General features: G+C 53.0%; 1 protein-coding gene across 1 annotated transcript; it reads right to left on the reverse strand.

Annotated features, from left to right (window-relative positions):
- Nucleotides 1-20603: 20603 nt before the first annotated feature.
- Nucleotides 20604-22595, reverse strand: LOC106821781 (protegrin-2). The gene is made up of 4 exons (XM_014826648.3): nt 22347-22595; nt 21572-21679; nt 21359-21430; nt 20604-20754 (listed from the first exon to the last, which is right to left on the reverse strand). Exons 1-4 carry the CDS (start codon nt 22542-22544, stop codon nt 20665-20667), a joined length of 468 nt encoding a protein of 155 aa, XP_014682134.1. The 5' UTR covers nt 22545-22595; the 3' UTR covers nt 20604-20664.
- Nucleotides 22596-25550: the final 2955 nt, after the last annotated feature.

Here is a 25550-nt window from a genome sequence, read left to right on the forward strand (position 1 = left end):
TTAGACTTCCTTTCCTTTGCCTCCTTGAGACTGAGCAGTAGTGTTCTGTCCCTTCTGGGGAATGCAAATTAACTCAGAATACCTCAGAGGAGGAGGTCGAGGGCAGGGTCCACAGGGCCTCGCCTGATAAACCCAGTCTCCCTCCCTGGTACAGCAGGGGCTTGGGGCCAGCAAAAGCCCCTTCTCGTCCACACTCATTGCCTAGCCTCTTCCATGCCACTTGGTCTCTTCCATAGTCCATGTGGTTGGCTTCAGTGCCCTCAACTCACTGACGCTGCTCCCCACTGAACTTAGTGGCCTTCACATCGGCACAGACAGTGGGAAACCCTTATGGGTTGTCTCTCTGGGCCAATTGGCCTCCTGTGTACTCTGACAACTTTTTAAATCCTCAATGGCCCTGGATTACAGCACTGCCCCATGCCTACCCCACCCCTGCACCAGTACCCTGGAGATCTCTAGCTTTTCTCTGCTTGTCTCCACACCAGGTCCCGGCACCTACACCCACCTGGGAAGAGCTGGACGGACTCTGCAGAGCTCCCACCTCAGTCCACGGCCATCACAGGCTGGGCTCTCTAGAAGCAGAGCCTGAGGTGGGAATTCAGTGGCATACGATCGATTGAGGGGTGTGCTCAGGAGGAGGCGGGTGAGGGAAGCAGGATGGGGCAGAGGAAGGAGCTGAGCAAGGATGTGGTCCATCCTGAGACCAGCTCAGCCCGACCCCACCAAAGCCCTGCACCCAGAATTGCACCCTCCTTTAGTCCTGACTGGAGGCAGGGGCGGGCTTGACATCCCCTCATCAGTCAGTCACTCTCCACAGGCTGCAGGCAGAGGGAATGTAACCCCCAGGCATCTCCTGGGGAGGCTGTGAGGCCGGCAGCTGTGAGCCATTAGCAGTGGACATGGCATTCCACATCCAAAAGACTAGGCGATGGGAGCAGCACAGGCCCATACAGCCTGCTGAGCGATCCCTCTCTCAGTATGGGCAGAGACATGCCAGCGGTGAGGGCTGATGTGGAGATTTGCCAATTTCCATGGTGTAAATACTCCTATCATGGCAAATTTCAAGCTACCAAGAGTTAAACAACCAGTTCGAAAAGATCCTGTAAACTCAGCAATTGGCTCTGGGAAGCCTGTATCCTCTCGTGCTGACACTACACTGCCCCCTGGGTTTGTGATGACACAGTGAGAAGCATCTTAGTTTCCTCGAACCTGCCTGAAATCAGCTGCACCTACTCATCAAGAAGAAGCAAGCATGACAGACAAGAGAGTAAATGGGACATGAGTCCTGCGCTCTGTCCTGCTCAGAGAGGGATGTCTGCATCCTACTTTAAGTTGACGCAGCAGCAGCCCTCAGACAAGGATTCAAGTGGAAGTAGTTACTTGGGAGGCAATCACAGAAAGCACCAGCAGGAGCGTGGAGGAGTGAGACAGGGCAGGAACAGAGGTCAGAAGGGGACGTGTTCACAGACAGGTCCTTGCTGTGGGCAAGAGGGGCACGACCCAGCTGGGGACCTCTAGGGGGTGTAACACATCTTGGAGTGGGTCCACCCAAGGGGTGAGGAAGGGAAGATATTTTCTCACCAACTCTGACCTATCATTGGTTGAGGCTGCTCCCTGGAGTACCAACTCCCCAGGTACTTCCAGTCTGTCCCACTGCAAAGAGCCACAGGTGCTTCAGGTCAGCTAACGATGGTGAGTGGGCAGAACATGGACAGTGTCTGAAATGCCCACTGGCACAGAAATGTGGCCTGTGTGTCACTCTGCACATCTTTCTTTGCCACATCTCCTCACCTCGCTGAGCAGGGTTCTTATTTTTAATGGTACAAAGTTTGTGCTCCATTCAATCTCTAAACACAAGCCCACAACTTATATCTGCTACCCTGCTGAAGAAATAATAACGTGTCTCAATGCCAGAGGAAAAGCCAGAGTCGGTGGGCTTTTCTGGAGCTCAAATTTTCAAGGGGAATTGAAAGTTTACAGGCATTGTACCAGCAGGCTGATCTTAGAACCCAGACAGCCAAGGGACTGCTCGGAATTTCTGAGTATTTCACAAAATGCCTGGCCGCATCCTTGACTCCCACCTGCGTATGAGCAGGACCAGCTCCACAGCATCCCCACCTCCCCTGTACACGGAGTGGATCTCAAGTCCCACTGGGTGTTCAAGAGGGAGGCGGGAGGTACGTGAAGGACATGGAAAGGGACCCTGAGAATGGAGACGCTGTCCTGGACTCTTGGCCCTGCTGCCTCACCTCATGCCCGCCTGGATGGAACAGCTGCCCCAACCCATCCCATCTCTCTGTTTTGTGCACAGACACTAACACGCACACACACACAGAGCCTCCCAGAGTTAAGCTTGGTTGGTGGTAGAAAGTAGGAGAAGGCAAGACGAGCGAAATCGAAGTCTGGAGGAAGCGGCTTTCACAAGAATTTATTTTTCAGAGTCCAGAAGCCTGAGCCAGGGCAAAGCAGACGCTAGGAGGCTAGAAGGAGTGCAGGTCGAAGAAGAACGATCATTCCCAGGAAAGGCCTAAGACGGCCCAATGTCTTGACGTGCTGCGGCTGTGAACCAGGAGTAAACAGACTCCTCGTGTGGCTGGACCCAGGGCAAGACAAGAACTTCCCCACCTAGACACGTCCCTTGCTGGGACACCCCAGGAGACTTGGGGCCCAGCTCACCCTCTAGTTGTGACCTTCAGAGCATGTAATTAATGTCCTACACCCACAACAGGTGAGGAAAAGGAGGCCTGGGGATGACAAAGGGCTTCCCAATGTCACACAGCCCATCCAGCAAAGCTGGGACAGAAGCACAGGCTGAAAGCTCGTTACTCTAAGTTGGTGGCTCTCTGACTTCCACAGGAGTCCCAATCCTGTGGGGGGGGGCGGGGGCTTGTTAAAATACAGAGTCTGAGTCAGTAGGGCTGGTGGGGACTGAGAATTTGCATGTCTGACAAGCTTCCAGGTAAGGAGAATATTTTGAGAACTGCCACTCTAAAAAATTGCAGAGCCAGTCCTGAGACCTGGGGCTCAGGTGGAGGGAGGAGCCCAGGGTAGGAGGGACTTTCTCTGCCCTGATGGGGCAGTGGGTTATTCGTCCATAGGGTGTTCCACACACCACCTCCCCATCAGCACCCAGTAGCAGTAACAATAGTGACCACTGCCCCAGGGAGTGACTGTCCCTCTGGGTATCCATGGTCCCCAAGTCAGCCTTCCCCCACCCCACAAAACCGCACCTGCCAGCATGTGGTCCGGGTTTCCCTCAGCCCCTGCTGTTGCCTCACAGGATGGCAGGACAGTGGGCGAGGTCTACCTTATGTGCAAGTGAAGAAATGGTTTCCCCATCTCCCTGACAAGATCTTGGCCTCTCCTGGGCCCCACCAAGGAGTGTCATAGCCAGGATTGCTTAAGAGGGTTGAGTCCTCTGTGAAAGGAAGGGAACCAGGTGCCTATCCTACATCCTTCTCCCCTCCCCACGGGCCTTCTTAGCAATCAGGGCAATATTGTGTGTTCACTACTAAATCTCCACCTCTAGGCATTGCTTGGCCCCCAGTAGGCACTCAGTTCATAGCTCATGAATGAATAAGAACAACCACCCTCATCTAGAGCCTCACCCACCAAGGCCATTCTAACAGAGACTTTCAAGGCCACATCAAGCTGTTCTCTGGACCCAGCCCTCAGCTAGGTCAGCGGTATGTCTCCATCTGTCTCCTCTCCTGGATTCTTCTCCACTGCCTTTCTCAGTCTAAAAATGTCCAAAACCCTCACCAGATGTGGCCTATTGCCCTGTCCCCTCCTCAACCCAGCCTGAGGAAGGGTCATCTACACTCGTTGACCCATTTCTTCACTCTCTCTCACTAAAGGCCTCTGCTGGCTGCTCTGCCCTCACCGGACCCCGTGGCCACTCTCAAGCCTTGTCTTTACCTACGCAGGTTCTAGTGACACTCTCTCCTCCTCAAACTGTCCCCTGCCCCAGTCTCCTGATGCCACTCTCCTGGGTTCCCTCCTGCCTCCCTGGTGGCTCCTGCTCCGTCTCCTCCAAGGACACTCCCCTTGATGAGGAGAGCTGCACACTCGCATCCCAGGCTGCTTCTCCTCCCAGTCCTCGCATCTCCCTGGGACCCCAGTTATCGTGATCAGACCTCTCCTGCTCTGTGCCTCTGAGTTCAAGTCCCCCATGAATACCCATGGCTGTCCCCACGGGGCCCCCTGGCCTGCTGTGCTGCTGGGTGCTGCTGCATGGGCCCTGAGCTCACAGCCTGGGGAGCACCCACCTGCTCCTACTTCCTCCTGGGGACTCACCCCCTGACCTCCCCCAGCGCCCCTGCCCTGGTTCCTACCACCATCTTCTCTCCTCTGAAGTGCAGACACTGCCTCCAGTCTCCACGTTTCCAGGTTCCAGGATCCCCCAGACCACAGTCACTCTCCACACCATTGTCCAGGGGCTCCTCCAAACAGCTGATTTGGCCATTTCACTCCCTGCCTTCAGGAGCCCACACTGCCTGGGCCTGGTCTCAGAGCCTGGATGTTACTGCTCCCCATTGCCCTCACCCAGACCCTGCTCATCCCAGACGCCAGGCTGCCACACACCCCAACCCTCAGCCTCCTCTGAGCCTCCTGCTCTTTCCCCCACCTCTGCACCTGATCCCTCGCTTGGCATGCCTTCCAGCCTGTGAAGACTCCCCTGACCTCCCACCAGACACAGCAACCTCCTTCTTTGCTCCCACAGCCTCCACAGAGTCTCCTCTGATTTGACCCCAGTGACTCCCTGTCCAGTGCTCTGGTTGAGACACCAGGCTGGGGTGGCTGGTGCTGGCAGGTGGAGAGAGCACAGCTGGGAGAGATGATGAGGCAAAGTGATAGAGGGGCCCAGGGACCATGAGGCAACGTCTAGTCCCAGCTCTCCTGTGGAATGGCTATGGGCCTGAGAGGCCTGGGTAGTTCTTAGCTATAGCTGGCCTTTGGGACTCTTGGGGGTTTGGACGGGGCATCTCAGAAGGTGGCAACTGGGATGCAAGCCGCTGGTTGCACACTCAGCCTCGGGAGAAGGAAGGAGAAATGGGCATCCTGGTTTCACAGTCCAGGTATTGACCCAGTGGCCTCTTGGTCAAGCAGAGCTTGCACATCAGGGACCTTTATACTGGTTGGAAGGAGGGTCATATTGGGACATCGGACCCCTCAGGGCTTCCTGACTCCATCACTTTCTTTATTAGCTTCTAAGTCCACAAGGAGCCAAACTGGGAGATAAGTGGGTATCAATGTTAGTCCTTAGACTGTGGCATGAGCCCGGCCCAGTCCCGCCTTCCTCTAGGTCAGATCCAGCACACTCAGAGTTCCGTCCCGACTGGCTGAAGGGGACATTCTGCCTCCGCCAATACCAGACACTCCTCTCACTTGGAATCGGCCTGAACCCAAGGGCTTCCACAGGTCCTCTGATGTAAGTCCGAAGTCTGCCTCCAGGGGCACTCGTCTTCCTTCTCTGGGCCACAGCACAGGGTCCAGGCTTCCCAGGTTCCAGGAGTGAGCCCTGTCCCTGGCCGAGTACCTGTGAGTGGGTGTCCACCCCGTGAGGAGGGAGGCGAACTCAGACCCTCAGAACCCAGGGCTGCGCCTCTGCTGGGGAGGAAGGGGAGAGGCTCTCCCCAGCTTTCCATTCTCATGATGTCTCCTCCCATTAACAAGGTGATCAGAAGATTCCAGATCTGAAAGGAATAAACAGAGAAGCTTTTGCACATGAGGCCTGGAGAGATGGGCCCAGTGTGGTCAAGGAGCTTGGTCCACAGAGGCTGCTGAGGGCTCTGGGAGGCCTTCCATGGATTAGCAGATGCTGGAGCACCCTTCCCGCATTCCAGAATCCCTCCCTTGCCTGGAACCAGACTCACCTTAGTCCCTTCTCTCCCTTCCCTCTCCAGTTCCTTGTGCAAAGTCCTGGAGCCTGAAGAGCCAATGGCTGCCCTGGCTGAGGCACCCAACCCCTCAGGCCTGCTCGCCCCTCAGATGACCTTCATCAGGATGGTCCGCTTGTCTGAAAGGGAGGACTATGCAGACAGCATGGTCATCCTCTCAGGGAGCACCCTATCCATCCTCAGCCTCTGTCTCTGTGGGCAAGCCACTGTCCCTCCCTGTGCCCAGAGTCCACACTCAGGATGCCAGGAAGCCCAGGACTTGGCAGTCACAGAACACAGGCTTCTGACCTGGCTGCCTGGGGTCCAGGCTCAACCCTGCCATGACCCGCTGTGTGGTCTTAGGCAATGTGTATCTACTCTGTGCCTCAATTTCCTCATTTGTAAAACAGGGATGATAATTGCAATGTCCAGTTCATAGAATGGTTGTGAAGGTCAAGCACAATGCGATGCGGGCTCAGGATCAGTGTGTCCGTGCATTGTCAACGTGACCTCCTGGGTTAATACTTCAGAAGCAAACACGAGCCAGGAGGTAGGGAACTTGGGTGACTCAGCAAGAGCTGCCCTCCCTCAGGACGTCAAAAGAGCTGGTAGATGCAGAAGTGTTTAAAGAAACTGCCCAACAGGCTGAACAGACTGCCCTCTGCTCAGGCCAATTAGTCTAAAAGAGCCTTTAAATTACAAGTGTTGGTGATAGACAATTACGGAGACTGGAGCCTGCGGCTGAACGATGGAGCCACTAGTCTACAATCCCTTGTGGATACGGACACAGCACTTGCCTGACACGGGCACCTGGCATAGCCCATTTGAGAGCAATTACCGGCTTGTTATGGGGTGTTAGTGGAGACTGAGAGACTAAGAAATCAACAGCAGGTTTTGTCATGGCCTGATATCCCCACCATGGGATGGGTAAAAAATGTAAACACCAACAAAATGGATATTGCCCAGAAAAGAAGTAAACTGGGCATTAGTGGAGTCCAACATCTACAGGAAAATGTGGAGTCACCTTCCAGATGCAGCTAGCTCAGGTGTGGGTCTGTGTCAGAGTTTCTTGGGGGCTTTGGTACACCAAGGTTCCTGGAGGGGCCTAGTCCTGATGCATGGATGGATCAGTGAAATTCAGGGCAGATGGGGTGCTGGGCCACTCCAGCTGTTTGGACTCAAAGAAATCTGTTTAAAACTATGCATGAAAAATGGCAGTCTGCTCAAGGGGCAGAGTTGTGGGTGTGGGGCTTGCCCAGGAAAACACTGCCTGAAATTCACCTTGATACTTTTTGCACTGGCTCCTGGGCAGTAGACAATGGACTGGTAATGTGGTTTGGTGCCTGGCTGTAGGATAACTCGATGATCAAGTTTCAGTCTTTGTGGGGACAAACATTACGGCAACAAACTGCATAGGACCCACAGCACCTGCTTATGACTCATGTGGCTGCCCATGGAAAAAGACCATTCAAGGATAAACGTCAATGGAATGAAGAGTTAATCAAACCTGCACTGCCCAGGTAAGAACCACAGCCATGGGAATATACCATCACAGGGCATGGTAATCCATCTGCAATTCAGGATTGGGACCGAAATAAACCCTGCAATTCCAGCACATGAGGCCAAGGAACCTGGCAAACATACCAGACTGTCAGCTTAGCTTCACAGTCGAGTAACAAAAAGAACTCCAGGGCACATAACCAGGGGTGCCATCTCTGTCTGCACAGCATACATGGGACATGCTATTCACTAAGGACTGTTAGATGGAGTAAGTTACATATTTGGATTCCCTAAGCACATCCAATCAACAGTGATTCTGCCTTATAGTAGGAAGTACCCAGCAGTGGATAGCTACCTGAAACCCTCGCTGGACCTTTTATGCCCAGTATCATCTCCAAGAAGTTGGTGCCTGAGAGGGAATGGACTCTTAACGGAAAAGCTGAAAAGGATAACGGGACAACCGGACTGAGCTCCCAGTGGAGCCCACACTTAGGAAAGGCAGTTTGGGATCTAAATGTGGCAATTCCTCGGAAGGGTAGCTTCTATTTAGATAGAATGTTTAATTATGAGGTTAGGGAATGAGGGAGGCGGCCCAGACTGGCTGTAAGACACTCAAACCACAAAAGTAATCCTTTTTTTCTTCCCAGACCTACTCCTGGAAAACTGCACTACTAGAATTTTCAAGTTGTAAAGAGGAGCCAAGTGGGGGGTGACTCTGACCTAGTGCTGATTTTGCTGCCTGCCTATGCCTGCTGGATTTGGGCAATTATGGATATTGATGATAATAATCATGAATATGAGGTGACAAGTGATGAAAGGGCGGTTATACAGTGTGGATACGCCAGACAAAGGGCTGATTCTCATCCTCAGCAGGACGGAGAGAGAAGGTGCAAGATTTATCTTACTGTTCAGAATGATGCTCAAATCAAAACCAATTTGAGAATTGTTTATTTCTCAAATTTTCCATTTAATATTTTAACCAGGGTTGACCACGGGTCACTAAAACCGTGGAAAGTGAAACCGTGGATAAGGGGGCACTGCTGTATCCACACAGGCCCAGCAGGAAAGGCTTGAACTGCAGCTAACCCAAGTCTTGGCAGAACGCCTTGTGATCCTCCTCGGAGCCCACCGCAGCCCAGGCCTGAGCTAGACCGAAGCCCTTTCCTGGCCAACACCTGCTTCAGTGAAGGGTCCTCTAAGAACTTGTAGTTCCTCTCAGCAGAGTCTGCAGAGGGTGAGGGAGTTGGGCTGTGTGGTGCTGGTTAGACAGAGTCAGAAAGGTTATTGGAGGGTGAGGGAAGGAGCAAGCCAGTCCAGCAGGGGGCAGCCAGTGTGAGGGGTGGGTGTCCTGGAGCTTCTGTTCTGTGAGCTCCTGAGGGTGAGTGCCAAGGATGCGAGGCAGGAGTCTGGCTGAGATGCCAGGGAAGATCAAGTACCTATGTGGCTTGAAGAGCCTAAAGGGCCCCATCTGGAGATGGCCCTTCTGCCCGGTCCCTTGGGGTGTGTGGACTTGACCATGGAGACCCAAGCTGGCCCATGGATCCAAAGACTCATCGGTTCCCTTCTGCCCTCATAAACCACTGGTGAGGCCAGGGGCGAAGTCTGAGCTGGGTCTTTTCTTCCATCTTCTGCAGGATAGGAACTTGAGTTTTCATTGCAGACCCCAAACTTCACCATCCTGGAGACAGTAAGCCCCAAAGAAGAACTGGTGACATCCCTGGAGATCTGTGGCTTACCGGAGAAGGGGGTATATAGGGGCCTCACCAGGGAGGAGCCCCTTCCTCAGGGCTCATCCTGCGGCCTCCTCTCCTGTACTGTGGCCTCTGCTCTGCCATCCCTCCTGTCTGATCCTGCTGGTGAGTCAGCCAGCTGGGCAGCTCCCTCTTCTTGCTGGGTCTCCTCGGAGGGGCAGGGAATCTGAAAGGTGAGGGGCCAGCTTGGGACAGTCTGGTAACTTCCTGAGTGGGCCACTTGAAGGCTGCCAACCAATGATGCTCTCTCCAGCACACAGTGGGGCCTTGGACTAGGCTGAAGAAACAACAGGGAAGCCAGGACTTGAGAGCAGGAGAGAGCATGTGCTCATCCCAACTGATGCTTCCTACAGGGGCGGGCCTGGAGGGAGGAAGGCATCCAGGCTGCCCCCAGAGCTTCTCAGAGGGTCTGCAGTGGGGGATTTAGAAGAGCTCTCCCATGTGATCTGGGCAGATTCTCACCTCCTCAGGAAGGTTGCTGGTGCAGCCCAACTGCACCCAGTGGAGTCAAGGGCGGTCTCCTACAGAGATCTAACTCTTGATGAGAATACTTGCACCAAGCAACAGATGCTAATGATGCACTGAGGGAAGGACATGGGGAATCTGAACGCTCACTGTGAATGTTCTTGGTAATCTGGTGTGAAGACATGGTGCTGTGTGTGAGGAGGGAATTTTGCACCTGTCTATGCATGGGGATGGGGCCTGGGGGTGAGTGTGAGTATGTGCTTGCATGTGTGTGTGTGAGCATGTGTCTGGGGAATGAGTGTGTATTTGTCTGTGTGTTCACTTTGATTGTGACTCCTTAGCGACTTCTACTGGGAACACAGTAAGGACCCTTCCCCCAACCGGCCCTGAAGTTGGTGAAGGACTGTTTGGTGACTGTCTCTGCTGAGCAAGGAGTCCCCTGCCTTGGACGTCACCTCCACTGGGGAGATGCTCTCCTCTCTCCAGCCTTGTTTCCATGAGTCTGGAAATAGCCCTCAGGGCAGCTCTGGGACCCTTCCCATCACCAAGGCAAAAACTTGAGTCTTTGGGGTTGTCATGGGGGCCTGGGGCCATAGAGTCCTACACCCATGGCTGCCTCCTCCTCCTCCTCTTCTTCTTACAATAATAAGCATCGTTAAAGGATGTATTCTCCTTATAAGCAATTCAAACAATCCCAGTGCAAATAAAGTCCTTTTGACAACTTGCTTTCCCCCCACAGCTCATCCCAAGCTCCATATTAGAAATAGCCTCCATTCATCAGGTGGGTGGGTAGCTGTCCTGGTCCTTTTCCTAGACATTTGTATACATTTATGAACATAAAGAAATACGATGTCTTATCTTATGGTGATTGATGTTTTACCTGAATGAAATAATTCTGCACATATTATTCTGTAATTTGCCTTATATCCTTAATATCTGGCAACATCCTACTTTTCTTTTTTTTTTTTTGTAAAGATTGGCACCTAAGCTAACATCTGTTGCCAGTTTTTTTTCTTCCTCTTCTTCCCAAAGCCTCCCAGTATGTAGTTGTATATTCTAGTTGTAGGTCCCTCAGGTTGTGCTATGTGGGATGCCGCCTCAGCATGGCTTGATGAGTGGTGCCATGTCCACGCCCAGGATCCAAACCGGCAAAACCCTGGGCCACCAAAGCGGAGCGTGTGAGCTTAACCACTTGGCCATGGGGCCAGCCCCTGGCAACAGCTCACTTTTAATTGAAATATTATACATATATGAAAAGTGCACTAATCATAAATGAACAGCTTTCTGAGCTTTCTAAGTGATCTCATTTATGTAACCAGCACCCATAAGTCCCCTTGTCTCCCTTCCAGTTACTACCCCTGCCCCATAACCATGACCCTGGCTTTGAACTCCATAGATCAGTGTTGCTGGATTTTGAAATTTATAGAACATAGAACCATACAGTATATACTCTTTTTGCCCAGTTTCTTCATACAACATGATGTTTGCGAGAATCATCCATGCTGTTGTATGTAATTGCAGTTTGTTTAGTTTTTTTATAGCTAAGTAGTATTTCACTGTATGAACACATCACTATATATTTATTCTACTACTATTGATGGATATTTAGTAGTTTCCATCTCATTCTTTTTAAATGGCTGCGCTACAGGCCATAGAATGGACATACCATTCCCCACTGTCACACGTCTGGATGGTTTCCAGTTCCCCACTAGGCCCAGCAAAGCTGCAGGGAGCATCTTGGTTCACGCCTCCTCATGCACATGAGTGAGCATCTTGAGGGAGGTTCCTCAAAAGTGGGTTTTAGGGGCACACTGATCATGGCCTGTGCTGTGCCAGGGCATCTCCAAGGGACTATGTGCTGGATGGTGGTGTGGAGCAGCCCCCTTTATCCCCAGGAGTCAGGGAAGGCCCTATCGAGAGTGGGGCTCTGATTCCTCACCTTAAAGTTCATATGGACGGAATTCTTCATGGAGGAGAGAAGAGCCTTCCATGCAGGCATGATAATACCTTCCATTTCTAGACCAGAAGGAGGTGCAGCTGGTGAAAGGCTTGTTTAAGTTCACATTGGTGATCAGCAGGTTCGGCAGAGGCAGGACCAGAACCCAGGTTGCTCAGCTCTTACACCACTTTGCTTTGATTGCCTGGAGTCCAGGCCTCCAGGGCTGGGATGACAGGTGTCCAAATATAGGTGAGGCTTTGTTTTGTCTAGTGTAGGGGATTTTAAGCGTAGAGCATGATGGGTAAGAACATCTGGCTCAACCAGACTAGAGACGTAATAGGGGAGGACTGGAAGAGGTGGGAGCCCCAGTTTGGGGACGAGGTGGTGACCACAATCTTGTGCCAGCCTCTGCAGGACCATGTGCTCTGATGGGGTTCAAGGCAGGCCACCCCAAGATGCACCACTCTGGTATGTGGACTATTTTCAGCTGAAGACAGTAAAGGCTCAGAACACTCAGGAAGAACATTCGACCTCCCCCACTGAATTGCCTAAAAGAATTTAACATAGAAGGAGCTCATACAGTATGACAGCTATAGTATAACGTAAAATAGATGTGATAGAAAGACACCAACAAACCCATTTTTTTGGCACAGCAAAACCTGTTTAACAAAAATTTGCACTGTATCTCCTTGTAAATTATCTTCCTCCCCTCTGAAATCCCAAATCACTGTCCCCAACATCTTCCTTGTCTGTAGCTGGAGATATTTATACAGGCAGCCTCGGCCAGATGGCTGAGTTGCTCAGTTTTTCCTGAGTTTTTCCCAAGGACACATGTTATTAAACTTTGTTTGATTTTCTCCTGCTAACCTGTCTTTGTAATTATTTCACCAGCCATAAGAACCTTAAGGGAAAGTGGGGGGGGGGGGGGTGGATTCTCCCACTTCCCCTACAGCTCCTGTTGCCGCCCATAATTGAGGTTCTCTGCCCGATGCACATAAACAAGCCGATTAATTATGGCACCAGCCTTTGAGGGGAGAAATCAGCTTTTTATTCTGGGAGATTGATCTCTAGGAAGACAGGCCATGTGCCCTCAGATCTGTCTCCCCAGTTCATGACTTGGGACAAAATTTAAGAGGTTAGGGAGAACAGGTTGGCACGAGGAAACGCTGGTGGGACAGGTTTTGATTGGTGGACTTCGGGTATTTATGGTAAAGTTCTAAACATTTATGATAGGGTTCTGAACATTTATGATAGGGTTCTAAACATTTATGATAGGGTTCTGAACATTCATGATGGGGTTCTGAACATTTATGATAGGGTTCTGAACATTCGTGAGGGAGTTCTGAACATTTATGATGGGGTTCTGAACATTTATGGTAGGGTTCTGAACATTCATGATAGGGTTCTGAACATTCATGATGGGGTTCTGAACATTCATGATAGGGTTCTGAACATTCATGATGGGGTTCTGAACATTCATGATGGGGTTCTGAACATTTATGATGGGGTTCTGAACATTTATGATGGGGTTCTGAACATTTATGATAGGGTTCTAAACATTTTGCGCATGGTGGAGAAAGAATTTTAACACCGGATCTTCCTGCATGTGGGAACCCTCGCTTCTGATAAGAGTCCGGCTTTCAAGTTCCTGTCATGTACCAGGCCTTCGGTTCCATAGGAAGGAGGGTCTTTGGTCCCGAGGTCATTTCAGGTCACGATTTCTTCTTTTGTGCATGCCCTGGCTGCATGACTTTGCAGGTTTTCTGAAAGACAATCCTTAATCATTTTTGTTGGTCGGAGATGGAGGTCTGTTCAAACTGACTCTAAACGAGCCCAGGGTTACACTCCCATGCCTTGGCCTAGTCTGTCCTCTTTGCTGGGTTAGGAGTGGGCACAGGGAGAGTGTCCAGGGCCCAGTCTGCCCATCTCAGGACTTAGCTCCAGCACCTCAGAGGTCCTGCCCACCCCTGACCTGCTCCTCATTTACTCTCCCCTTCACCTTCTCCCTCCTTTCTCTCCAGAAAGAACCTGGCCAGGGGAATTGCAGGTAAGTGGAGCCAGTGTCCAGATGGACCGGTTCTACAGCTTGCTCTCTTGCTCTTCCCTTGGGCTTCCCAGTTATGCCTGAGGCAATTCGAGTTGGGTTCCCACTCACTTGCTGCTGAGAGTGCCTACCAGGGCAGAATTTTTCAAAGGAAGTCACAGCTAGTGAGAGGCAAACAATGATTCCAGCACAGGTCTGCCTGACTGCGGAGTCTAAGGTCCTGAGCAGCTCTTGGGGGCAGCTCCCTGCACTGTTGGTGATAACAGCTGCTGTTTAGGGAGCACCAGCTATGGGCCACCATGTCCAAGTTCTTTACTTCTGTTGACTCCTATATCAGACCTCATCCTTCATCAGCCACCTGAGGTCCATGCTTTCCAAGACCAATTTCACAGAGAGGGAAATGGAGGCACAGAGAGGTTGGGCAGCTACGGAGAGCTGGGACCTGGACTCGGGCTCTCTGGCTCCAGAGATTGTGCCCTTGACCACTTTATGGCATGGCCTGCAGAATCAAGGTCCCCACAGCTTGTCCCATCTGTCCCCATCCCAGGGAGGTGGAAGAGACACTTACTTGAGTTTTCCCAGGTTCTCCTCAGGAGACATTGTCCAGATCCCCCGGCCACTTGTGGAGAAGCTGAGAAGAGCACTTTCAGAGCTGGGTGCTCTCGTCTTTCCTGGTTCAGCTTCTGGTGACCTGTCTGTGGGATGGGTCTGGGAGCATTCTGAGTGTCCCTTTCCGAGCTCATAGGACCGGGTATCCTGTGGGTGGGGGGGTCACAGAGTAGGAGGGGAGCAGCGAGCAGCCTGGTGGACAGTCCCCAGCCACCTGGAGGAATAGAATGTGGAGGGGCACAGTCTTTAGGGATCACTGACAAGGGGAGAGGCTGAGAATGGGGGACAGCCCAGGAAAGGTCACCTGGCCAACAGGAGGGCCTTCCAGGGCAGGAATCTGGAGGTCTCATCTTCTTCCTTGTGGCAAGTGTGAGGATGGGAAACCTGGATTATGCAATGGGTCCCAGGTCCCGGATGGTTATTGCTACACAGGCCAGGATGTGACTGCCCACAGCTGCCTTGGCCTTTCCCAGGAGAACAACAGGCTTCTAATTGATACCCCATCCCACCACCCAGGGGAAGACAGATGGGCCCTGTGAACTGACATCTGGTCTATAACCAGGTCTTACCCTTATGGCTGGACAGAGGCTCCACATCTCTGGACACTATGTCCCAGGCCCCTCTTGGGAATCACTCCAGGACACAGAGGCATATTGACTGGAAATTAACCCATCCCCACCCCATGCTGTGTAGTTCTTCTTTTCATAAAGGTTTTCTGAAGCTGGTTCTAGACCTGCTGGCCGCTGCCCTCAGCTGGTAGTCACATTGGGATGACTTCCTGGAGAGTCTGCCCGAGCAGAAACGTGGCCAGGCCTGGGACAGTGGGCAGAGTTGCTGGCAGGGAGACAGGGCACAGCTCCCATGTGTGCATGTGTCTGTTGGGGGACAGTCTGGCCTGAGCCATCCCAGAGCAAAGAGACCTGATCATGACTTCTCTCAGGGAAATGCCCTGGGAGTGCAGCAATGAGTGTGCGGAAACTGCTGACACGCAGCACGTGCTCATGGACTACCTGAGCGGACAGCCCACCCCCGCAGAGGACCCAGGTGACTTTACAATGCTGCTTGAGATTGGTGTACGTTCAGCGTCTCTGTTATCTGTGCAGTCTGGAATCCCTTACTGGGCTGCCATATTTAACGAGGTCATACCTGGATCTTCTGCCAGGACAGGAGGAGGCCCAGGGTGGCAGTGGAGGCTGCCTGGGCTCCAATTCCAGCTCTGCCACCTCAGCCTTAAATCACCTCTCTGTGTCTTGGTTTCCCTGTCTGTGACAGCACAGAACCAGTGCTGTATAACAGCCAGCTCTCTGTTCTACTGACAAAAATTGATGTTCCGGATGCTCAGCAGAGGCGAGATTCTGGTTTTAACAACAACCCATTCAAGAGAGATGAACATCTACAGAAACGGTGAGGAGAGGATCAAGTACCCCAGGGGAGCCCCAGCTCCTAGCCTACTGCCTGCCAAGACACAGGACAGGGAAGCCCCCAGGGCAGGGCCTCCCTGGCCCCATTAGCCCTCCTGCGCCCTGCAGGACCCACAGATGGCCAGTGGGGGCAATCTAGAGCAGCACCAGCAGGTGCCCAGCGTCCCCAGACAGCACCAGATGCTGACCTGCCAGGGTGCCCGCGCTGCTACAGGAACACCGTCTCCCCGGGGCCAGCCTCTCCATTAGGCACGGTAGGCACGGTGCCTGGGGGCCATGATACTTTTAGGGATCCACAAAAATGTTTTAACTTCATTTAAACTCAGAAGTTAAAAATGACTATAATAACAATGAATATATAATATTAATCCAGCCTCTATTATATTCACCTTTCTACCAAAGCAATTGTAAAATATAATTTTTAATGCATCTTTGTGGATGAAGGGACCCATAAAAGTAAAAGTGCCTAGGGCCCATTAGTGTCACAATGCAGCTTGTGTGTCCCCTGGCAGCATCCTGCTCTGCTCTGGCTGGGGACAGCACCGACACAGAGGAGAACATAGAAAACCTGGGGGCTGCTGGAAGGACACCAGGAACCAGGGCAGCCCCACACATAAAGCTGAGGCTAGAGACTCATGGGGGCCAAGGGACAGGATTTGGGGGATCTGATTGGCTCACGCATCATTCAGTGAGAACAGGGGACTTCTGGAGGATCCCCCACCCTGCCACGCCAGCTTCTCCTAGCAGCCAGATGAGAGAGGACTAGTGGAGAGGGGCATCTGGACCATGGCCACTTTTGTACTCTCAGGAAGTCGGGTCTGTGTGGATGTGCTGCATCCTCCTCTGATGGAGATTCCATGTGTCTCTCTCGGTCCCTGCTCTGACAGTTAACCCCCAGCCTTGTGTCCTGAGAGTGACCCTCACTAACTAATATCTCCTTTGAGTCCCTCATCCTCTCTGATTCAGAATCAACCCCTCCTGAGGTCCTTTGCCTTCCTTATCCAACCAAAGCATTAGACCAATCCCTTAAAGTAAGCTGTGTTGTTCCCAACTTACAGATAGGAAGACTGAGGCCCGCAAAGGTCAAACAACTTGCCCAGAGCCACACAGACAGAGGAGTAATTGCTCTCAGACTTCTAGACTCCTCAGATTTCCCTTTCTGTTCCCCCTTGAGACTGACCAGGAGTAGCCTATCCCCTCGGAGTCTGCGAATTAATCCTTGACACTCAGAGGAGGAGGTCCAGGGCAGAGTCGACAATGACCTTGCCTGATAAACCCAGTCTCCCTCCTTGTCACAGCAGAGGTTTAGAGACAGCAAAAACCCCTCCTTATCCAACTCATTGCCTCCCCTCTTCCATACCTCTTGCTCTGTCCCCGAAGCACTATGGTTGGCTTCTGTGATCCCAACCCACTGAGGCTGTCCCCCACTGATTTCAGCAGCCTTCACATCGGCACAGACAGTGGAAACCCTTAGGAGTCATCTCCCTTGGACAATTGGCCTCCTGTGTACTCTGACAACTTTTTGAAATCCTCAGTGGCCCTGGATTACAGCACTGCCCCACAGCTCAACCCATCCCCGCACCCGTACCCTGGAAATCTCTGGCTTTTCTCTGCTTGTCTCCACACCAGCTCCCGGCACCTACACCCACCTGGAAAGAGCTGGAGAGGCTCTGCAGAGCTCCCGCCTCAGTCCACGGCCATCATAGGCTGGGCTCTCTAGAAGCAGAGCCTGAGGTGGGAATTCAGTGGCATACGATCGATTGAGGGGTGTGCTCAGGAGGAGGGGGCTGAGGGAAGCAAGATGGGGCAGAGGAAGGAGCTGAGCAAGGATGTGGTCCATCCTGAGACCAGCTTCAGCCTGATCCCACCAAAGCCCTGCACCCAGAATTGCACCCTCCTTTAGTCCTGACTGGAGGCAGGGGCGGGCTTGACATCCCCTCATCAGTCAGTCACTCTCCACAGCTGAAGGCAGAGGCAATGTAACCCCCCAGGCATCTCCTGGGGAGGCTGTGAGGGGGGCATCTGTGAGCCATTAGCAGTGAAGATGACATTCCACATCCAAATGGCTGGGCAATGGGAGCAGCAGCCCAGGGAAGGGGTCTGGGCAGGGCACTAACCATCTACTACAATGGGCCTTCTCCCCAGGCCCCACCCAGGGACCAACATGCCGCTGGCACCTCAGAATCAACGTGTTCAGATTCAGATTTGATTCAGAATCAAAACTGAATTTGTCATCTCCCCACACTCATCTCATACCTGCCCCAGGAAGCTGAACAGCCCATGTCAGTCTCTCAGGAAGCGCCACCATTGTGAGGCTCCCCAGGGAACCAACCTGCCTCATCCTCTCTGCCATGACTCCATCCCAGTCAGCCCCACCCTCTGTCAGCCTCTGGGCCAATCCTCCTTCCACTCTCTCCTCCATCCTCTGCTCTTGGCCACTGCCCTGGGGGGACATGTCTTTGCTGGTCTCTCTCACTATTCACCCGACATAAACACACACCCACACATATACACTGAAGCCAGGGTGGTGTGGCTAAGATGGACATAGAATCCAATCTCCCTGTGCTAAAACCATCACTTACTCCCTATTGCTCTTCAGGACCTCGGCATACCTCTGCACTCAACCCTGACCCCCACCGCCTTGCGTGCCTGCCTGCCTTGAGCACTGAGCAGAGTGTTACTCTCCACTCCTGCCATGCCTGTCATTGTGCCTCTGCCTAAGCTGTCCTCTTCCTGTATCACCCTCATTTCCCGCATGCTGGATTGGGTTCTTCTCCTTTGCATTCCCGTAACACTGTGGGCATGATTTGCCAACGTAACTCACCATCCAGAGCTTTTCTGCCAAGGAGAATTGACAAACCAAGCGTACCGGGGCCTGATGTTCCAATGTCATTCATGAAAGGGTCTAATATTTGCTCTCCCATGGATAAGAAGTTATCATAGTTGTGCAGCAGGCACTGTCGCCAGTCAATCATTTTAGAGGGCACTGACAAGGCCTGCAGACCTCCCTGCCAGAGACTGGTTATGACCTGATCAAGGGTTGAGATGGAAAAACTGTAAGCATCCCCTTCATGACACCAGTGGTCACGTATGCATGCTGACAGCCTGGTACATGGCAAGGGACGTCAGCCCAACATCCCTGTAGAATACCAAAGGACAAGGCAGGCCCAGGGAATAGGAGGGTTCCCATAGTAGCAGGATGCGCAATCTTGGGAGGAAATTGGAAATGAACGTGATGAGGCTAGGCCCCTATCAGCCTGATGAGTGATCCCTCTCTCAGTTTGGGCAGACACATGCCAGCAGTGGGGGCTGATTTGTAGTGCTTGCTGATTTCCATGGTGTAAATAATCTCAACCTGATCGATTTCAAACTACCAAGATTTTAACAACCAGCTCAAGAAGATCCTGAAAACTTAATACTTGGCTCTAGATAGCCAGTATCCTCTGGCACTGACACAACACCGCCCCCTGGGTTCCTGATGACACAGAGCAAGAAGCATCTTAGTTTGCTCAAACCTGCCTGAAATCAGCTGCACCTGCTCACCAAGAAGAAGCAAGCACGACAGACAACAGAGTAAACAGGACGTGAGTCCTGCCCTCTGTCCCTCTCAGAGAGGGGTGTCTGCGTCCTTCTTTAGGTTGACCCAGCAGCAGCCCTCAGACAAGGATTCAAGTGGAAGTAATTACTTGGGAGGCGATCACAGAAAGCACCAGCAGGAGCGTGGAGAAGTGAGACAGGGCAGGAACAGAGGTCAGAAGAGGACGTGTTCACGGACAGGTCCTTGCTGTGGGCAACAGGGGCACGACCCAGCTGGGGACCTCTGGGAGATGTGTAACACATCTTGGAGTGGGTCCACCCCAGGAGTGAGGAAGGGAAGATATTTTTCCACCAACTCTGACCTATCGTTGGTTGAGGCTGCTCCCTGGAGCACCAACTCCCCAGGTACTTCCAGTCTGTTCCACTGCAAAGAGCCACAGGTTTTTCAGGTCAGCTAACGATGGTGAGTGGGCAGGACATGGGCAGTGTCTGAAATGCACAGTGTCACGGAGATGTGACCTGTGTGTCACTCTGCATGTCTCTCCTTGCCACAGCTCCTCACCTTGCTGCGCAGGATTCTTGTTTTTTGTTTTCGTTTTTTAAAGATTTTATTTTCCCTTTTTCTCCCCAGATCCCCCAGGTACATAGTTGCATATTTTTTTTTTTCATAGTTGCATATTTTTAGTTGTGGGTCCTTCTGACTGTGGTATGTGAGATGCCACCTCAGCTTGGCTTGATGAGTGGTGCCATGTCTGCACCCAGGATCCGAACCAGCAAAACCCTGGGCTGCCGAAGCAGAGCGCATGAACTTAACCACTCTGCCACGAGGCCAGCCCCCCAGGATTCTTGATTTAATGGTACAAAATCTGTGTACCATTCAATCTCTAAAGACAAGGCCATATCTTATATCTGCTACCCAGCCAAAGAAACAGTAATGTGTCTCAATGCCAGAAGAAAGGCCAGGAGTGGTGGGCTTTTCCAGAGTTAAGATTTTCAAGGGAATTGGAACTTTGCGGGCTCTGTACCAGCCGGCTGACCTTAGAACCCAGTCAGCCATGAAACTGCTCGGCATGTCTGTGAGTGTGTAACAGAATGCCTGGCCGCACCCTCGACTGCCACCTCCACGTAAGCAGGACCAGCTCCGCGGCATCCCCACCAAGCCTGCACACACAGTGGATCTCAAGTCCCACTGGGTGTTCAAGAGGGAGGCAGGAGGTACATGAAGGACATAGAGAGGGACCCTGAGAATGGAGACGCTGTCCTGGACTCTTGGCCCTGCTGGATGGAACAGCTGCCTCAACCCATGTCTGTGTTTTGTGAAAGCACGCACACACATACACACATACACACATACACACACACACACACATGCATGCACATGGGGCCTCCCAGAGTTAAAGCCTCAGTTGGTGGCAGGAAGTGGGAGAAGGCGAGACAAGTGAAACTGAAGCCTGGAGGAAGCGGCTTTCACATAATTTATTTTTCAGAGTCCAGAAGCCCAAGCCAGGGCAAGCCGATTCTAGGCGAAAAGCTTCTTAGGTCGAAGAAGATGAATCATCAGGAACTGGTAACGAGTAGTCACCGAGCCGCGTCTCTTGACACGCTGGGGCTGTGAACCAGGAGGAGAGAGGCTTCTTGTGGGGGTTGGACCCTAGTCGAGACAAGACCTTTCCCACCTAGACACACCCCTTCATAGGACACGCCAGGAGACTAGGGGCCCAGTTCACCCTCTGGCTGTCACCTTAGGAACGTGTGGTTGAAAACCAACACCCACAAACAGGTGAGGAAACCGAGGCCTGGAGATGACAGGGGGCTTCCCAGGGTCACTCAGCCTACCCAGCAAAGCCGGGACAGGAGCATGGGCTCAAAGCTCATTGCTCCAAGTCAGTGTCTCTCAAACTTCAGCAGGAATCAGAATCCCTGGGGGCTTGTTAAAGCACAAATTGGGGGGCCCCACTCCAGAGCTGACTCAGCAGGTGTGGTGGGGCCTGAGAAGTTTCATTTCTGATAGCTCCCAGGTGAGGACCACATTTTGAGAACTGCTGCTCTAAGGAATTGCAGAGCCAGTCCTGAGACCTGGGGCTCAGGTGGAGGGAGGAGCCCAGGGTGGGAGGGGCTTTCTCTGCCCCGATGGGGCAGTGGGTAATTGGTCCATAGAATGTTCCAAAGATCGCCTCCCCACCAGCAGTTGCAATCCAGAATGAGCCACTCACCTCATCACAACCGATGTCAACGGAGGCCTTAACCGGGTCCAGGATGACTGTCCCCACACACTGTTTCACCAGCTGAGAAGAGGAGGCTCCAGGTCACACTGGAACCCCCGTGTCATAACCTCCCAACCTCACCCCAAAGGCTAGAAATATTCTCTGGAGGCCTCTTCTTCACCTCCTTAGATGTGCCCCTAATCCCACAGGCCCCAACCTCACCCCATTCTCCTTGAAGTCACACTGCTCCAGTGGCTGCTGCGTTGTCCTGGGGCACACAGTCTCCTTGACCGTGAAGCTCACAGGCTTTGGGGTGTCTGGGGCCTCGTCCTGGTCAGGGGACAAAGTGTGGAGACCGGGCTCAGGCTCATGCTTTGCCTTCTCTGGTCCGTCTCCCTGCCCTCCGCCCAAAGTGGAGCCTTTCAACAGCCCCTAGTGTGTGTCTGGCACCGGGCTTGGTGCTGGGGTACTAAGTGGGGAGGACAGAGCCCATTCCTGCCCTCGACAAGCAAACAGAGAGCCCGAGTGGACCTCAGACAAGCTCTGACGAGGAGCACCTCCCCATCTGAGGGGGCCGAGGGAAATCAGGGTCGTCCTGGAGGAAAAGACATTGTCACTGGAACCTCAAGGCTCAGCAGAGCCTTTCCCTGTGTGGGAGACAGCAGCGTGCAGAGGAGACATAAAGCAGAGAAGTCACAGCCTCAAGTCAAAGACCCCACTCCTGTCCCTGGACCTGTCTCCTGTCCCTGGACCTACATGTCCCTGAAGCCTGAATGTGGTGTCAGTAGGGGGACCTCTTCCCACAGTAGAGATAAGACCGGAAGCTCTCATGCTGAGAGGGGACACAGTTCTGGGAAGGTTTCCTGAGATGTGGGACCACACTTAAAGGGAGAAGTGCCTTCCTGACAGGAGGGACAGCCTGAGCAAAGAGAGAGACAGTGTGGCCAGGCCTGGCAGGAGCAGACCTTCCCTCCCCCCCACCCCCTCCCAGACTCACTCCCTTGGGCAGAGGGTCCAGCTCCAGGAGGCGGTAGAGATTCTCATCTGAGGACCACTGGTTGAGGCCATCCACGGCACGGAGTACGGCCTCCTTGTAGCTGAGGGCCTGAGTGGTGGCCAGAGGGATCATCAGGCCCAGTAGCAGTAGCAACAGTGACCACCAGCCCAGGGAACAACTGTCCCTCTGGGTCTCCATGCTTCCCAAATCTGCATCCTTCTAACCCACAGACCCTCCTTTATGCCCAGCCTGGGGATGATGCAAAGGTCCAATCAGGAGCCTTCTTGACCCACCCCATCACTGGCCCCTCCCAGGATGTGGCCTTGTTTTTCCTCAGCCTCTGCTGTTGCCTCATGGGGCTTACGGACAGTGGGCGAGGTCTACCTTATGTACAAGTGAAGAAGTGGTTTCTCCATCTCCCTGACAAGGTCTTGGCCTCCCTTGGGCCACACTGGGGAGCGTCATAGCCAGGATTGATTAAGAGGGTTGAGTTCTCCGAGAGAGGAAGAGAGTCAGGCACATATCCTACATCCTTCTCCCCTCCCCACCAGGGCCTTCTCAAGAATCAGGGTAATATTGTGTATTCACCACTAAATCTCCACCTCTAGGCAGTACTTGACACCAATAGGCGCTCAGTTCATAGCTGATGAGTGAATAACAGTAACCCCCCTCATCTAGAGCCTCACCCACCCAGCCAGTTCCAAAGGAGACTTTCAAGGCCACACCATCCTGTTCTGGACCCAGCTCTCAGCCACTTCAGAGGCTCAGCACCATCTGTCCCCTCTCCTGGATTCTTCTCCACTGCCTTTCTCAGTCTTAAAATGTCTCCAGCTCACTACCAGATGTGGCCTGTGCCCTGGCCCCCCAACCCAGCCTGAGGAAGGGTCATCTACACTCACTGACCCACTTCTTCACTCTCTCTCACTCAAGGCCATTGCAGGTTGTCTGTCCTCACTGGACCCCATGGCCTCTCTCAAGCCTTGTCTCTTTCTGTTCAAGCTCTACTGATCCTCTCTCCTCCTGAAGCTGTCCCCTGCCCCATGTCCCTGGTACTACTCTCCTGGTTTCCCTCCTGCCTCCCTGCTGGCTCCTTCTCCAAGACTTGAGAGATGGACCCAGCTCCTATCACAGTCTGGTCAAGAAACTTGGTCCACAGAGGCTGCTGAGGGCTCTGGGAGGCCTTCCACAGATTAGCAGATGCTGCAGCTCCCTCCCGCATTCCAGAGTCCCTCCTTCACCTGAAACAGGACCCACCTCCCTTCTCTCCCTTCCCTCTCCAGCTTCCTGTGAAAAGTCCTGGAGCCTGAAGAGCCAATAGCTGCTTGGCTGAGGCACCCAACCCCTCAGGCCTGCTCGCCCCTCAGATGCCCCTCAGATGACCTTTGTCAGGATGGTCCGCTTGTCTGAAAGGGAGGACTATGCAGACAGCGTGGTCATCCTCTCAGGGAGCACCCTAGCCATCCTCAGCCTCTGTCTCTGTGTGCAAGCCACTGTCCCTCCCTGTGCCCAGAGTCCACACTCAGCATGCCAGGAAGCCCAGGACTTGGCAGTCACAGAACTCAGGCTCCTGCCCCTGGCTGCCTGGGGTCCAGGCTCAGCCCTGACATGACCCGCTGTGTGGTCTTAGGGAATGTGTATCCACTCTGTGCCTCGGTCTCCTCATCCATAAAACAGGGATGATAATTGCAGTGTCCAGTTCATAGTATGGTTGTGAAGGTCCAGAACAATGTGGTGTAGGCTCAGGATGTGTCAGTGCATTGTCAACGTGACCTCCTGGGTTAATACTTCAGAAGCAAACAGGAGCCAGGAGGTAGGGAATTTGGGTGACTCAGCAAGAGCTGCCCTCCTTCAGGACATCAGAATCCTCTAAACTGAGGGCTTCACACAAGATGGTCCCCAAGGACACTTTGGACCCTTGGTTTATATTTTCAGGAGCAACGTGAAAGAAATGAGGCTCTAAGGAGGGGAATTCAGGGGCAGCTTAAGACAAACACTTTATTACAGGATCTCTAATCCTAGTGCTGGGGGCCAGAGGGGAAGGCTCCCAAGGCCAACCACTGCGGGGATCTCCCTCCCCACCCTGGACAAGTGGACACGTAGGCCACACGCCCCCATGAGGACCTCCAGGCAGCAGAGGGAAGCAATCTGATGGAAGAGAGCCCAACGGGCTCACTGATCAGTTTTTCGTTCTTGGGCATGTTACTCAACCTGCCTGCGCCAACTCTGCCCTGAAGTGGGTCCCTGAGGTCTGCCGGGAGGGCTGTGAGGACTAGAGCAGCAATGAGTGTGTGGAAACACCTGACATGTAGCACAAGTAGACAGTCCACTCTCCACAGCTGACCAAGCTGGAATCCAACTCTGCAAAGTAGCTCAGCGAGGGAGGTGCCCGGTATGACCCCAGCAGCACAGGTGGCTCAACCTGCAATTCTGGTAAGTTTCCTCCCCTCCCTGAGCCACAGATTTCCGGTGTAAACTTGGGGCCAGAAACTCTAACCGTGCTGGACAGCAGTGTAATGGAGTCAGGGACAGGTGTGCTTATGCCCTGTGGTCACACAGGAAACCGGCCACATGTTTTGCCCAGACCCCACAATTCCACTTCCACATTTCTTTCACCCGAAGAATTGAACACCCAGGAGACCTGGGCGGTGGGTGGGGGGGTTGCCCAAGCCCCATCCTTTACTAGCTGAGTCACTTTGAGCAACCTGCTTTGTTTCTCTGGTGTCAAAGTCCTCATCTGCAGGATGGGAATTACGTGCCCTGCAGGGTTTGCATGGGGACAAATGGGACAGTGAGTGAGAAAGGACATGTTCACCATCAAGTCCTGCACTCCCAGGGCATTTCCCTGAGGAAAGTCATGGTCAGGTCTCCTTGCTATGGGATGGCTCAGGCCCAACTGTCCCCCAACAGACACATGCACACACGGGAGCTGTGCCCTGTCTCCCTGCCAACGACTCCGCCCACTGCCCCAGGCCCTGCCACGTTTCTACTCAGAAGCAGCCTCTCCAGGAAGTCAGCCCAATGTCACCCCCAGCTGGCATCCTCTGTGATGCACCCCTCACCCCATACCAGGTTGGGAGACGGCTCCCCAACCCCACCTTCTGTCTCAGACTGTGTTTCTTCTTCAGGCTGGTCCCCTGGCGGGGAACCACCTATCTCCGTAGACAAGGGTCATGGACGCCTGGGCGGCCCCCTCACACGGGGACT

This window comes from Equus asinus, chromosome 21, assembly GCF_041296235.1.
Source record: "Equus asinus isolate D_3611 breed Donkey chromosome 21, EquAss-T2T_v2, whole genome shotgun sequence".
NCBI classification, from domain to species: domain Eukaryota; kingdom Metazoa; phylum Chordata; class Mammalia; order Perissodactyla; family Equidae; genus Equus; species Equus asinus.

Coding starts and splice junctions, on each gene's coding strand:
- LOC106821781 (XM_014826648.3), bottom strand. CDS start 22,544: ATGGAGACCCAGAGGGACAGTTGTTCCCTGGGCTGGTGGTCACTGTTG. Junction 21,680..22,346: donor TGGACCCTCTGCCCAAGGGA/GTGAGTCTGGGA, acceptor TCCCCTGACCAG/GACGAGGCCCCAGACACCCC. Junction 20,755..21,358: donor TTGACATCGGTTGTGATGAG/GTGAGTGGCTCA, acceptor CCTGGTTCACAG/CCCCAGCGTGTCAAGAGACG.